The sequence below is a fragment of the Pseudonaja textilis genome, chromosome 2 (assembly GCF_049901715.1).
Source record: "Pseudonaja textilis isolate UNSWEBS1 chromosome 2, rPseTex1.2, whole genome shotgun sequence".
Lineage (NCBI taxonomy): Eukaryota > Metazoa > Chordata > Lepidosauria > Squamata > Elapidae > Pseudonaja > Pseudonaja textilis.
The window spans coordinates 181,169,480-181,186,189 of NC_141991.1; the positions used below are offsets into that span (position 1 = coordinate 181,169,480).

The following is a 16,710-nucleotide window of genomic DNA, read 5'->3' on the forward strand; positions in this document are numbered from 1 at the left end:
CTTAACAACTGTCTTGTTTAGCAACAGCAATGTTGGACTCAGTTATGGTCATAAGTTGAGGATTAGTTTAGCTGGAATACCTAAGTGGGAGTAGAGGGTTCCTTCACCATGAATTGGGGCAAGATGTCGATCCTGTTCAGTAAATTATTAAACCATTTCCGTTTCTACTTGTAGCATGCTGTTGAAGTGGTTATTTGAGGTTTTTCTACTGGTATAGATTCTTTAGGAACTTGGCAAGCCAGCTGCTGAGGAGAATATATCAGTTTTCTGTCAGCATAGTGCTAATTTTGATCTGTTTCAGTAATACGGCATGTGTTCAGTTCACACAAAAATTGACTCACTTCTAAAATATCTGCCCCCTGTTGATCTTCCAAGTTGAATCCAAGGGCCCAATAGTTTATTTTTTCAAGAACCTCCAATGTCACTGATACCTTGGTGGTTCAACAGCTTCCTTGTTTTAGTGCTTTGATGTCTGCCTGGAGCTTATTATGGATTGTATCCTTGCTTTGTTGTTTCCTTAATTGAATTCTGCTTACAACACCTACTATTTTCTTGGATATTACATCTTTGCTATTATTACTTATCATTAGACAATGCATACGCTGGCTATTTTTTAGATTATAGCTTTTGCTTCTACTTTCTATACATCATTCTTGCATCTTATTTACATATTGTGCCATCTTTTTTTTCATGTATAGATGTGAATCACATACGTCTTAATTCTGTCTGCTTATAATCAGCTTCCACAGAAGTGAGAACAGTAGTATATTGCACTAAAGTAGAGTTCCTCTGATCCTTTAAAGATTAGCTTATTTATTATGAGGTTGCCTTTCGTTGACTTTAATCAGTTTTTGTTAAACCCTTGAAGGTATTATCCTGTAAAAGGGCGGTGGGGAGGATGATTCAAAATAGATCCAAAAAGTTTGCTTGTGCCTGGGTGATCTGTAATATTCCATTATTGAGAAAATTGAACCTGAAAGTTTCCAGATCAAAAAGACTGAAAATTCTAATATATTCTGTGTTAACATTCTCTTATGTGTGAAAATGTTTTCATAGGTTATTTAGAAAACTGCACCAGATTAGCAGGGATTATTGAAAAGGATATAACACCCAGCAACTTCACTAGATACTTTTTTTTTTTCAAGCAGTGGGTTTTGGTTTAGCAAAGTCTATATTTTCCACATTAAGCTCTATCTGGGTTTTAAGACATTTTATGAGATTTTTTTTTCTTTTTTGGTTTATTTATTCTTCACTAAAAATCTTAAAAGATGAATCTTTCGTAGAAGAGGCCTAAGTAGCTAGACAATGCAGTGTTGCTCAGAGCAGCTGTTTGCTTCCTGAGGTGATGCAGAAATATAAGGCAATTTGTTTGTATAGCTGGGCATATTGACTGTATTTTCTTTCATGAATCTTTCCTTAGCTTGCTTTAGTTTACTCTGCCTTTGATTTATATTTAAATGTATTATTCTTGTCTGCCACCATTTGTTGGAAATGTAGAATGCAAATCTAAAAACCGTATGTTTTATCAAACCTCTGGGCATTTTGAAATTAAATCATTTTTAAAATTGTTACTTTGTCCCTATGAAATTAGGTGAAATCATGTAATTTTAAGAATGACTTTCCTACTAAGTGATCCATGTGAAAATAGTGAGATTTTGATTGCAATTCAACTGCAGCCATTGCAGATGTTAGATTTGATCTCTGTAGAGTAGCAGTTTTTGCTCTACAGGCTGACTTTAAAGTGTGATTACTTCGTAATTGTTGTTCTTTGTCAAATTATTTCAAGTAGCCTTTTTTAAAAATTTACCCTGATTTTTTGGGTCTATGACCATACAGCAAACAAAATAAATAATGTGATGTGGCCCGCTACCTGAAAAGGTTTGCTGATCCTGCTATTAAAATACTTTAGCTGCCTTTTCTAATGGATAATGACTCACAAAATTAAGATACTGACTATATTCCTGATTTGTTTTTCTATGATTGTAAGGGCCTCTAGTCCTCAGAATCAGAATGCGACAACTTGCCACAGCTAACTGACATGTGGCCAACTCGCAGGGCCAACTTGCAGCAGCCAACTCACTGTGAGACAACTTACCATGGCCAACTCACCAGGGGGGACACTTCACTGCAAGACAGTTTAACAATTCACTTTCATTATTTAAAATAAATAAAAACTTGTTTTCATTCACATTTCATTTGGTCTTTCCTTTTGCAGCCTTGCTTTAATTATTCTATTCCACCATTTCTTTGATATTAGTGTAACTCTGAACCCGTGGCGAGTTGTTTTGCGGCCAGTTGACTGTGGCAAATTGGGCATGGTGAGTTGGCCTCAGCAAGTTGGCTGTGTGGCAAGTTGTTATAGACCCCCTCAGAATCTTGTTACCGGCAGAAGGTGAACTAGTGTTTTCTTTTTGTTTTTGTCAGTCCTCCTCTTGGTTTGTGGATAGCTACTGCTTCAGCAAATTATGGACTTTGGATGAATTGGAATAATAAAAAATAGAAATACAAGCAATATCTTTAACTTGTTCATAAACTTGCTTACTAATTGTTAAATATAAGATTATATTATATAAGAGCATATATATTATATAAGAGCATATTTATCATCTTTTAAATGTTTTCATTTTTCCTGTTTCAGTGAGTGTGCTACTCATATTGTTGAAGTTTTTTCTCATGTGGTGTAGCTTTAGATGATTTTTATTAATACAAAATTCAAATGAAAGTTCTTTATGTACTCATGTAATGTTTTTTTCTTTCTCATCTTTTCTTTATCTCCAGGACAGAGTTTGGGATATGGATTTGTGAATTACATTGACCCTAAGGATGCTGAAAAAGCAATCAATACTCTGAATGGATTGAGACTTCAAACCAAAACTATAAAAGTATGTAAACTTTTGAGAGTAAAATTAATGCTAGAATAAAATAGCTTGAGTAACCTGTCCTATGTATTTCTAGAAGCTATATAGTTTGGGAACTAATTATAATTTGTTCATAAGCCTTTGCTGGAGCTTACACAGGCAGTTTGCATCTATTTGCAACCATATCAAAAGTAAATCCCAATATCTATCAAGTTACGTGATACTGTATTAATATTGACAATAATATAAAATATAAAGCACTATATTTAAGATTTTCCCTGATAAATGTTCCCAGCAGCTGAATTTTCCTTCTTTGAATTCCCCTGTGCATTGTCTCATGGTTTTCATAGACAGAAGACTTCTAAATAAATTCAATTTTTTGCCTTGCCTGAGGGTTGCAGGAGGCACAGCTGATTATGTCTTTGGAACAGTCATTGAAATGTGCTTGTTGCGGTGAGAGAGGTTTGGAGGAGACAAATGGGGTGGCTTCGGGAGACTTCTAGCCTATGAGCCACAATTGTTCTCTGCTTTCCTAAAATAATACATTGATTTTCTTGTCATTTGAGATACACCGTAGATTTTAAGCAAAAAAGATGTGGGGAAAGTTAGATTATCTTCTCATTGGTATCTGAAATCACATCTGGCTATATCTTCCTTCTTCTGGGTTAAAAAATCTGGATTTTGGAGTCCCTGGTCTTTGCACATTTTTTTAAAAAAAGATTGAATGAAATACTGAATTTGGTTGGCATAGGTTCTTTACTTAGGCAAGAGTGAATAGCGATATATTGGGGAAACATCAGGTGTAAGTACAGGTAGTCCTCAACTTACCAGAGTTCATTTAGTGACCATTCAAAGTTACGATGACCCTGAAAAAAGTGACTTACGATCATTTTTTCACACTTATGACCTTTTAGCATCCCCATGATCAATGTGATCAAAATTCAGATGTTTGGCAGCTGGTTCATACTTAATGACCATTGCTGTATCCCTGGGTCTCATGACCACCTTTTGCAAGCAAAATCAAAATCAACGGGGAACCATGTGGTAGGTGGAACTTACGTAAGGAATGGGTACATAATACCTGTTCCCTTTTCAGAGACAGTTTTCCTTGTTCTTGGTCTCTGCATCTCGATCTCCCAAACAGCAATTTCCAGGGAAGAAAGAAATGGCTCTTGGCAAAAACTGATTTCCTGCAGGGAACTTTTAAAATTAATCTAAGGACCGTAAATAATCCATTCCTGCCTTAATCTATAAAGCACGTTAGTTTTCTATAGGGCTAAGGCTGGTCAGATAATTCTTTTCAAAGTTTTATTGTAGAACTGACCACCATTAAATGTTTATGTAACATTGTTACGTGTCAGAGTAATATGGTTATTTTTAATCAAATAAATTAAGTAGGTTTTCTTCCCACTTCCTGGTATTTAAAAGTTATAAATGCATTATCGTGAAGGAATGAGTAAGAAGAATGTGAAAAGTTCACTCCAGTCCCTCTAATCCAAAGATTTTTTAAAAATTATCTTGTTGGGTTCTCATTGCAGCAATTTTTATTGTTCAATGAAATGAGTTAAAGAGTTATTTGCTTCTTTGGGAGCTAATTCCCTAAAACGTGGATTTTATTTTAAGGAAAGTTAAATATATTGGCAAACACAATACAATACATGCCTAAAAACCCTAAAAACTATCATGGCTTAATGAATTTCAACATGATGCAGTCTATTTTACTAGCACTCGCAATGACAATTCTTTCAAAATAAATATACCAATTTCATATCCTGCTGAAGCGAGTTCTATATTTATTATAATTTTTAAAATATATGCATTCCTTTTTCAATGAGTTAATTGCTTAAAATAGAACTATTGCTTGGACCGATAAGACAGATTTGCAAGAAAATTAATAGTATACTCTTAATGTATATATTTGCATAGATGCATGTGTGTACTCATATGTGTCACATAATCATAGGTAGATGAGAGTATTCAGTGATGATATTTTTTGATTAGCAACTGTGTCAAGAGAACTGTAAAATATGTATGTATTGATAAAACCCCTTTAGAATACCTGAAGGAAATGAAGTGTGAAGGTGAGGAAGAAGCACCTTCACAACCTTTGTGTTCTGTTCTTTCTATATCATAGAACATTGATCCTAGCAAGTGGCAAAATGAGATCCTATTTGGAAGTTTAATTAAAGTGAGTGAGTTTTATTGATGCTATCAATCAGCAAAGATTGAGTGAAAGGGCCTGGTGCCAAACCATTTAGTGCTCTTGACAGGGTAATTAAATACCACAGGACTGTTGTCTCAAGATAAAGTGAAGAGCCTTTTGCAAATGTGATTCTTTTGTTGGGTCAAAAGAAAGGTGTTTTCCCTTCCTAAATAGTATATAGGGAGACTTTTAAAAAATGGCCGCTTGTTATTTCTTTCTTGTATACAAATTGGTTGATTTTGTCAGCTTGCATTTTTGAAGGGTTCACATAAAATACTTGGATAAAAATATTGTTTTAAAATAAAAACACTTTTAGAATGCAGGGTAATTTAAAATTGGGTTGTTGTTTTTTTTTCAGTTAAACTCAAGCCTTTTTGGAAAAAAAAAACATAAAAATATTAAACCTCACCAGTTAAAACTCCAAAAATGCATAATTTCTAAGAACTTTCATTAAGTATTATCTGCTTCCGATTTTTCTAGTTAATCTGATTGTTGAATATTCTGTCGTTCTATGAGGCTTATAGAGAACACTAGAGTTGTCAGATGTGGCATTTATTTTATTTATCATACGGCATGTGTTAGCCAGGGTTTACCAAGGTAGCTGGCTGCCTCTGTGAAAGGAATTTTTTTTGGGGGGGGTATCTTTACTGGTGTGACGCCTGAATGCTGGTAGGCAGTTGTGGGAGGCTCCTTTCCTGTTCCTCTGCAGTTTATTCGCTCATGGGAATTGAGCCGCCAAGCTGCCGTCCTCAGTGGTGTGCAGGCCCAGAGCATATCAGAGTCTGTTGGAACAGGTCAGTTGGACTTGAATAGAAAAGCAAGGCAAATAAATCAGACATAGAGCACAAAATTGAGACAGAAAACTATCTGATGATCAGAACAGCAGGAATCAGAATCTTGAATGCCTTTTACCTAACAGGGCTATATAAAGCTATAGGTCCAGTAAAGCACTGAAGTCTGTTGAACTGGATTTATGGAATGCTAAGGAAGGAAATATATTGAATGCCTGAACGGTGAATTCTTCAAATAAGGTACACATTTTAACATTCTTTTCTCCAGCACATCAGTTGGAGAATCCACACATGGGTTGACACATGCCTTTCTGCCCAGAGACTAAACCCTTAAACTTTCACCACGCCCATCTGTCAACCGTCACTTTCCCAGTTCATGACTCAGTCATAGGGATGTGACAAAAGTTGGCTCTCAAATCTTTGGATAGAAAAGCTGGATTCTTCATTCTGACATCTTGTGCTGGCAGGTTTGATAACAGCGTTGATGTTAAAACTACTAGGTACTCATCAGAATTTGAGAAACTCTCCCCCCCGCCCCCCGAACCTGGTAATGCATGATGATTCACCTCATAAATAGTTTAATTCATATTTAGTTTTCATTGTTCAAACCAGCAACTTGAAATGTCAGAACAGAAAATATTTGTGTTACCCAATGTGACTGGTAGGGGCGGGACGATTGCTTTTGTTATTATTGCAGGTAACTCAGCATTCTCTGTTTCTTGTTATAAAAGTTCTGAGTCATCTGTTTGTATGCTTGAATTGCTGCAAATTATTATTTTGATCCCCAACCTGGCAAGGCTGTGTAAGTTGGCCGAGACATTGGTACCAATTGAGACGTTGGCGTGAGGATTTTGGGATATCATTGCCAAGTGACTGTTTTTCAGCCTTATTTCAGGATGAATAATGATGACTACTTTTCTTTGCTGATTGTGTTTTTTTAAGCAAGACACTAGAAAATTTAAAGCAGTGTTCTAACTGAAGAACAATAATCATTTTATTTAAATAAGGAAATAAACAGTATTAAATGCTTACATTGATCCATTGGTGAGTTTTAATTAATTTATTAATTCATCCAGAAGACCATATCCTCCCATTCTCCTCTTGAGAAAAAAAAAAATTAGTAACTCCATCTATGATGGACTGATAACCATACACTATGATCATTTGCCAGAGAATACTTTTTATTTTGTATCATACAGGTAGTCCTCAACATATGACCACAGTTGAGCCCAAAATTTCTGTTAAGTGAGACATTTGTTAAGTGAGGTTTGCTTCATTTTACAATCTTGCTTGCCTCAATTGTTAATTGAATCAGTGCAGTTGATAAGTTAATAGCCTGGTTGTGAAGTGAATCTAGCTTCCCCGTTGAGTTTGTCAAAGGTCGCAGAGGGGGATCACATGGCCTTGGGACACAGCAGTGGTCATAAATGTGAACCAGTTGTCAAGCATCTGAATTTTAATCATATGATCATGGGGATGCTACAAAGGTCATAAGTCACTTTTTTCAGTGCTTTTGAGCCACGATTGTTTTTCGCTTTCCTAAAACAATTTATTGTTTTTCTGGTCATTTGAGATATATTGTAGATTTTCAACCAAAAAGATACGGGTAAAGTTAGATCATCCTCTTGTTGGTATCTGAAATCACATCTTCCTTGTTCTGGGTTAATAAATCTAGATTTCCCTACTGTTTGCAAAAAGAAAAGAAAAAAAGAAAAAAGATTGAACGAAACCGTGAATTTGGTTGGTACAGTAGATTCTCTTTGCCTAGACAAGAGTGATTAGTGATACTGCAGTGAATTGTAATTTTGAATGTACACTAAACAAGCTGTTGTAAGTTGAGGACTACATATATATAGCCACTTATGTTAAAGTTTTGCATAGTTCCACTCACCTATGGATCCTGAAAATAAAAGTAAGGATTTATTTTAATGTTTTCCAATTCCAAACAAACAGTTACTACGAACGCACAAAAGGCTTCAATGGTCCAGAGCAAAATGAAGATACTAAATTGTTCTGTATCCCGAGAAAGTTCTTATAGATAGCCTTTTATTTGTTATATACTCCTAACATGCCCTCCCTTTAAGGAACATTTTATTCAACCACCTTCTCCCATCAGCTTACTTCAAGAAGCACCCTCTGATAAAAACTAAATGCAGAAAACCCCTCCTTAGCACAAGGATAGTAATAGGTACACTGGTTGATCCTTGTTTTCTTCAAAAAGAGATCCCAACTAATAGTGGTATATCAGTCCAGAAAAGAAGATGATTTCAGTAGGTTCCATACAGAAGCAGACATGAACAATTTTGCTTGTTTAAATACAAGTTTTAAAGTTGTTTATGCTAAGCAGTGGTAACAGTTTTGAAATATATATCCAAGGCTTGGTTTAAATTATTGCTTGCTTAGATTTGTGATCCTCATATGTATAAGCAAGAAAGCTCTTGCTTTTTAAAATAATATAGATGAAGTAATAATACAGAGTTTTGTTTGCTACTCTTCTGTCAGAATTATGGCTGACAGTACCCTTTTTCTCAGAAATTTATAAGAATAAATGTACACGTTTATAGGAAAAAATAGAGGCACACATGCCCTTTTAATACTTCCATATTAAAGTACATCTTAATGCTGTAATGCAGGTGTCCAATCCACAGCCAATAGTCCAAATATGGCCCTGGACAGCATCTCCATAAGATTGTAAACTTTTAACAATATTATATGCATTTATATAATTAAATTATATATATTTTATACACAGTGAAGAATAATACCCCTTCACTCAGTGCCGCCCAAAGGTTGAACATGCCTGATGTAATTAGTACTAACAGGAAGAACGTTGCAAGTTATTTGAAATTGAAATTAAGGCTTCCTATTTCCTCTTCATGTAAGCAAGGAAAGAGTAGATAAGGATTAAGGAAGGCAGCCTTATTCTTAATGCTATTGCTTAGTACTGTGTTCAAATCCATTTTCATCCAGAAATTTTATTATTAAGAATTGGACTCTGCCACTAATAGATTATATTGTTAATGCTAACAAAAGTATTCTAATCTAATAACTCATCCATTGCTGATAGATAGGAAACATATTTTGCCATTAAATCTTTGTGGAAAGACATTGGTTAAACTTAAAGAAAATAATTTGGTTTGTGCTATAACTAGATAAAATCTTTATACGGTATTATGCAACTAAGTGCCTTTAGGTCTTTTAATTTCAAAGCACTTGCATGCAGTTGTAAAAACAGAAAGGGATTTATAATCCCTTTTCTCTGTCGTTTCCCAGATACAAGTGGCCACGTTTCCCTGAAGCTCAAATTAATCTAGAAAAGGGTAAATAAAGATATCATTCCTTTGTTGGTAGCAGCTTATATGTGTGGAATTGAGACCAAGGATCTGTGAGGGAAGAAAGCTAAATTAAGTATACTTGAATATATATATTTCATTCAGATTGCCTACCAAATAGGTGTTGGGAGATGTGTAAAATTTCAGGTCATTTTGATCACATACTTCCTGAGAAAAGAGAGATTCAAAAATGAATCTGTATTTTTTTCCCTGCATTGTGGTGTTGATCAAAATTTCTGTACCATATTCCTGCTATATTATCATATCTTGGGTGCCTTTAGCGTACAGCACATTCTTAGTTTTTTACATAACATTTCTTTTTTTTATTTTGAAAGAACTGAAATGGTATGCTGCCCACAAAAATATCACATTAACTATACACCTATTATAATTAAGTTAACAGACATAATCCTGGAGATCTCTCATTTTGCTCCAGATTGAACTAAATTTAGTAATGCCCACAAATCAATGACTTTTCTTTTTGCTAGATTTTGATAACACATAAAAATTAATCTTGCTCCTTCCAGAATGTTTCAATACACCATATTTCAAGTCTCTACCCTGCTACTAAGTTATAGAAGAATATATAGAAGGATATAGTGGTGCAATTGCACATATATTAAATCTTTTTTTCCCCCCAAGATTGTTTCCACAGTAGGCACATATTGAATTATGTGAACTTGTGGGTGTGTAGCTGTTATGGAATGTGGGAGAGATGTCCTTTCTTAGAATAGTTGTCATGTGTTGTCACCAAATAAAGTAAGGAGGGAGTACAGAACTTAGAGAAACTAGTGGAGAGTCCTCAATTGCCCTCAGGTTTACACTGTATTGCAGACTTTGAAGCAACCTTATCTTAGAGTTCAAGACACTGATTACACAAGGGGTGGCTTATAAATCCTCACCAAGTTACAAAGCACATGTTTTTTGTAGAAACAGAACAGAATAGAATAGAATAACAGAGTTGGAAGGGACCTTGGAGGTTTTCTAGTCCAACCCTTTGCTTAGGCAGGAAACCCTATACCATTTTAGACAAATGGTTTGCCCAATCTCTTCTTAAAAACTTTCAGAGTTGGAGCATTTAAAACTTCTGGAGGCAAATTGTTCCACTGATTAATTGTTCTGTCATTGTTCTGTTGTTCTTCTTTGGTATGCTTACTTACTGAAGTTTAGGAATTGTGAAATCGGTCACAATGGTTTTTTTCAGTTATGCTAAATCTTACTTAGTTTTCCTGCTAATTTCATGCATCAGATAAAGGCGTAGATCCTTTAACTATGACCGTTGAATGCTTGTCTTTCACCCCATCAACCTGGCAGCTTGGCTGCTTTTAGACACAGGTCTATTGGCTTTCAAGAGACCGGTAAACGGAATAACCTTAGCAGCCTTACTAAGATGGAGAATATTGCACTGGCAGCTTATCTTTTGGGGAAATTTAAAATTAGTAAAGCTAATTTTAATCCCAAATTCTTGTTCACATTCACCCAAGCTCACAACTCGAGTTAAGTGAAAGGCATGTATTAAAACACAGTTTATAAGCTGTTGATTAACAAGCACTAGCTCTATACCCGTGCTTCGCTACGAAACTAGGTGATTGGGTTTAGTTTTTGGGGAGGAAAATAACGGGGGGGTGGGAATCCTGCCTCTTCCTACCAGCATCCATTGGTATTCATCTGGCTAGCGTCCTGTCAGTGTGTGAGAGAGTTGAGGGCTGTTTGGAAACTAAAACATGGAAAGTGAAAGTGTTTTTCTGTGTGAGCAAGAAGGAGACAGCAAGGAGCCTGGGCATGGCTTAGCTCAACTGTTCTGTACTAAAAGCTGGTTGTTGCTGTGAAACTGAAACTCCTCTCCTCTGCTTGTGTTTTGCATTTGGAAGAGATTTCTTTTCAGGTGGGGAGGGGGAGTAGAACTCCTTAGCATCAGAGTGTATTAATAATAATATACAAAATACTAATGCTCTGCTGGTCATTTTGAAAAATCCTTTCTTAGTGAGCACGTAGAAACCAAGAAGAACATACATGCTGAGTTTCAAGTTCATAGGCTTTACAGTTTTGGAGATTTTGTGACGATTTTGTGAGTGGTATTTCACTGATAGATAGATAGATAGATAGATAGATAGATAGATAGATAGATAGATAGATAGAGATAGATAGATAGACAGACAGACAGACAGACAGACAGACAGACAGATTACATTGTCTCATATAGTGGAAAGATGAAACAAAAATTTTACTTAGATGAAGCCCAGTAATTGTTGCTTTGGCTAATCTTTAGGTTAACACAATTTATTAATTATGGACTGATATTGATAGCACATCTACTATATATTGGGGAAAAGTTTCCAATTTAACAAGCAGACCAAAAGCTAAGAGTATGATGAAGGCAAAGTTCTTCCAACTTTGACCTTATGAGTTACATTGTGGCTAGTGTGTCCCAAAGGTGCTCTTCAAAAGTCAGCTGTATTTTTCTTAGTTTTTGCCCTAAAATTTGCTTCTCATCCAAGAAGCTGCTTCAGTTCTGATAACCATGACTTTCATGATTGAGAATCTCCATAGGCTTGGCTGGAGTGAGTATGAAACTTAAATATATTCTAAGTTAAGTATCTTCATACTTAACTTAGAATATATTTAGTTTAAATATTGTTAGAATATATTTAGTTTAAAACAAACTCAAATCTATATCCAATTATCCTTTTTCTAACATGGATTCTTTTTTAAATAAAATGTGGATTCTTCTTCTCCCCCTCCCCCAAAAAAAGTTGAACAGGAAAGACTTTTGCCAGTGAATTAAACATATTTGTGTGACTCCATACAATTTTCAGTTTGCATTGGAAAACTTTCCAATCAATAGCATATTGGTAAATCCACTAAGAAATTGAAACTGCCAAACTTTCAAAAAGTTGTTTTAATAACTGATATTTATTTATGCAGTGGTATTAGTCTTATTTCATGAAATGTATTAAAATTTTGTGTAGTGAAATGTGCAAAGGTAATTACTGCATTTTTCGCACTATAAGATGCACTCCCCCCCCCCAAAGTGGGTGGAAATGGCTGTCTCATAGAGCAAATATTGCAGCGGGGGAGGGGGGGTTGGTGCGATGCCTCCGCTGGGGAATGCTGCAGCCTTTGCTACCGAACAGCCAATTGGCGGTTGGATCGGCCTCCCAGAATACTGCCAATCAGCTGTACAATCAGTGGCAAACGGGCAGGAATAGGCGATGGTGGTGATTCCCGCTATGTAGAACAGTTGATTGGTGGTGGTATTCCGGGAGGATGATCCAACCGCCAATCAGTTCCCTGGCGGAGGCAGCAGCTCAGCTCAGTTGACCGGTGATGGATGCAACAGAGTGGAGCCCTGCAAGCCACATGCTGGGGCTGCAATAACGTGCTGAAGCTGACTAAAACTGTTTGCTGTTTGCTGCGAGGACGCTAGCAAGATGAATACTGGATGGATGCTGGGAGGCAGAGGCAGATTTTTTTTTTCTTGTTTTCCTCCTCTAAAGCTAATGTGCGTCTTATAGTCCGGAGTGTCTTATAGTGCAAAAAAGATGGTACATCTTACTGGAAGATGTATATTTTTTTCAAATAGAAACAGTTTGTGGTTATGTGTAAATGTATTTTCAAACAACCAAAATTATGAAAACCAATTTTTAAAATAAGACTTTAAACTGGCAATTCTGAAATGATGACATGATGTTGAACTTTATCATTAAATTACAAATTGCTCTGTTTTCTTGGATATAATGGATCTTGCGTATAATGGAATATATTTCTTTCACAAATAGATATTGATTAGTTAGAATGGAAGACAATATATTGAAATGGAGGACTGAGGAAGGGGCACCAAAAAACTGTAATTTTGCTATCCGGAGTTCAGCTGTTTCCTTTTTCTCTTGAGGGGATTCCTACCCAAAGGTGGGATTCAAATAATTTAACAACTGGTTTGCCCCAGGCCAGGTTTGCTGTTGTGGGAGGCGTGGCCCATCCTCCAGCTCCACCGCACATGTGGGACGAGTCTCTCATAATGGCCAACCTGACCCTGTGCAAACCTGTCACTAAATTACTCCCCCACCCCGGGCACTGTCAAAGTGGAGCTGCTGCACTGCAATAGAGAAATAGGCAATGGAGCAGCCAGCACGAGGGAAGGAGGAGGAGCAGGGAGAAGAAAGAGGGAAAGGGGCCTTCTCCTTCCCTCACACTGGCAACTCTGTTGCCTGTTTCTCCATTGTAGCGTCCAGGATACATTTTGATAGCAGGGGGGTATTTAACAACCGGTTCATGCGAACCAGCTGAATCTCACCACTGCTCCTATCCCAAAATTCAAAATAACATTTCTTTACGGAAGAGATGTTTTCAAAAATATATTTTTTATTTTATTTATTATCCCTGTGCATTTAGGGCAGCTTTATTATTTATTTTTATAACTGCCTGTGAATAGTGCTGTGACTCTCCAAAGCCATGGTTAAACACAGGGCTGCTTGATCTTTTAAGAACTAATTGAATTCATACTGTATCATTGTGCATGTTTGGTTTTTCTTTTTTTTTCTTTTTTGCAGTTACTGACCCTAATTCATTTTTTTCCATTTCTAAAGATAGAAATTTAAAAAATGTATACACTTCATGTTACTAAATTTCAGTTCATAACTAAACCTAAAAGTTCAAAATAAAACTAGAAATGAATTTCCACCTGCCTCCTACTTAGGATACTAATACTATTTGCTAAATAAGGAGTTCAATTATATTGTCCCAAACAATGCAGTTATTGCTGAATTACTTGTCCAGTGATAGTCAGAGACAATGTGCTATTTTGGTCAGCGTTCTTTCTTCTTTGAAATATTTTTGTATTTGGAGCTCTTATTTACTTCGACATTTTGACTTAGAGCCACAGAATATCCTTTTTGAGTGACTGAAAAGTGCTCTAAAGCACCAATTTGCTTTGGAATAAATTAGCTGACAGTCCTAGTTCCAAGCAATTTTACAAACCAAATAGTGTTCTTTAGACAATTTAGTGTACCTCAACGAATCACGTAAGAGTGTTGTATAACTTTGTAAATGAAATTTTGATGAAGGAAGACTCAAGACAAACTTAAGGAGTTCCAAGCCCTGCTTCTGAATTAAAGTTAGTGTTTCGGTGAAAAGGATTATGTATTTCAGTTGGATTAAAATAGATGAAAAGATACTTTATCAAATCTTACCGATAAAAATCTTAAGGAATTGCATTGACTTTTAGAAATCCTTTATGTGAAAAGCAATACTATTTAAAAATTGATCTGACCTACATAGGAAAAAATGTGTGATAAAGCAGATTTATATATTTGCTATATTTATTATTTATCATATCCATTCTTCTGTAACATTGATTATTAGTTACAGCAGCCTTTCCCAAGCTGGCACCAGTTTCATACAGTTTAGGTTACACTTCCTTATTTTTTTTAAAAAAATGTATTTTAAACTGTGTGAAATAATTTCTCTAAATAAAGTCACCTTTTTTAAAATAAGGAACTATAGAACATTTTATGCAATTGCTAACACATGGGTAGCACTTATTTATATTTTTGTATTTGTCATACATACATGTAATTTTGTTGCCAACCTTCTGTAATAATAATTGAAAAGCGCCAATAAGGGGCAGGGGACTAAAGCTTTCCTGAAATCTGTTTATACTTCAGCTTTCAGCTTAAAACAAAATATTTTTGGCTTCCTGAGCTTCACTCATAACAAGACAGAAATTAATGATATCTTAATACCCTGTTTCTCCAACAATACGGCCTCCCCCAATAGGAAGTCCCAGCATGTTTTATAGGCATGAAATGAAATTAAGCCCCTCCCCCCAAATTAATGCCTATATTAAAACATGTGAAATGGGGGGGGGGAAATGGCAGGGGGGGCTTACTGTTAGGAAGTACTTTTGTTGCACACCAGGATATGGTGCTGTGTGTGTTGACCCTGATACAAAGTGCCCCACCAACACCGAGGTCAACATCCAAGCCATCGCCGCCCGCCTGCCCGAAGATGCAAAGGTGGGGAATTAAGTCACCCCCGAAAAGACGGCCTAGCCATTTTTTCGGGGCTAAAAAAAAAAAAAAAAAAAGACCTGGCCTTATTATATGAGAAACACTGTAGTAGATTTACCAGCAGAGTGTCCCCTCTATATAGCCAGTGAAATCAATTAATATAACTTCATTCCTTTATATCTATCTATCTATCTATCTATCTATCTATCTATCGCAATTGCATGAAATGTTCTATAGTTTCTTATTTTAAAAAAGGTGACTTTATTTAGAGAAGCTGGCTGGGCTGATGTTTTTTTTCCCTGGCAAGCAAGGAATAAGATGGCTATGCATTTGAGGGTATGCAATAATAGCACTACTCGGGCCAGTGGTAGTATGCTAACGGTTCCGACCGGTTCACCTGAATCATTAGTAAAAAGCCTCCAACAATCATCTGTGAGGAGGGAAAAAAGCCTCCCTGAGAGGAAAAAGAAGAGAGAAGCGCAGAATCGGCCGTCCCACCTGCCCCTGTGCTTTTCTCTTCTTTATCCTCTCAGCTGATTGGTGCTGCAGGCCTCAGCTGGTTTGGGGAACGTTGCATGCATTAGGTGTGCATGGATGCGCGTGCGATCATCGAACCAGTAGCGGAACAGGTAGGATCGCGCTCTGCTCAGTGTAGCATCAGAACATCAGTAGGTAAAGGAAGGAAGGGATTGTGCAGTGGAGTTATGGTGGGATGAATCTGAGAGTATAGCACATGACAAAACTAAACTTAAATATTACTGTATGCTTCCCTGTATCCACTCTTTGCCCTGCAAGAATATGACAGTATAATCCTTGAAAAATATTATCAAGACTTTTAAACAGGTAGATGAAATCTAAGGAAACTAGTAGTAAACAGAGAAAAAGAAAGGCAATGTAAAAGCAAAAACCATAAGAAAAGAAAAAAGTTAAACTAGAAAAGAAGTATAAAAAAGTAACCTTCAGTATTCTTCATGACAGTTATAAGCGCAAATATATTTCTAAAATTACATTATATTATTCTTTCTACAGTCTTTCTTGTCTAACTGTCAAAACCCTAAGCCACAAATTCATTTTTCCCCCCATTTTTATTTAAATTTTCGTAAGTGGCGTCCATTCACCAGTAGACGTAGACAATGCTTTTTCTCTATTCAAATAAGTTAATTTATCCATTTCAGCAAAATCTGTCAACTTCACCAACTATTCTTCCTTAGTGGCTGGTGTTGAATCTTTCCTTCTCTGTGCCTACAGTAATCTTTCTGTTAGACCATATATTGAAATAATCTGGGGTTTTTTTCTAACTGCTTGTTCATTCATCGGAAAATTCTGGCTTCAACGGAATATTAATCTTTAAAATTCTGTGTATCAAAGTATATATTGGGATCCAAAAATTTTCAGCCTTTTCAGCTTGTTCATCAAGCGTGATAAAATGTCCCTTCATGTTGTTCATATTTGCCAGCAGTAATTTGGTGCATTTATGCATTCTAGATGATATAATCCTGAATATTTGTTCATCAGTTC

General features: G+C 36.0%; 1 protein-coding gene across 7 annotated transcripts in view; it reads left to right on the forward strand.

Annotated features, from left to right (window-relative positions):
* The window catches only part of ELAVL2 (ELAV like RNA binding protein 2), a 154,777-nt gene that overhangs the window by 113,066 nt on the left and 25,001 nt on the right, over positions 1-16,710 (forward strand). For all 7 annotated transcript variants that reach the window (XM_026718592.2, XM_087926551.1, XM_087926554.1 and 4 more), the window contains one exon: positions 2,779-2,882. In XM_026718592.2, coding sequence (XP_026574377.1) covers positions 2,779-2,882 — 104 coding nt within the window. The remainder of the gene's footprint in view (positions 1-2,778; positions 2,883-16,710) is intronic.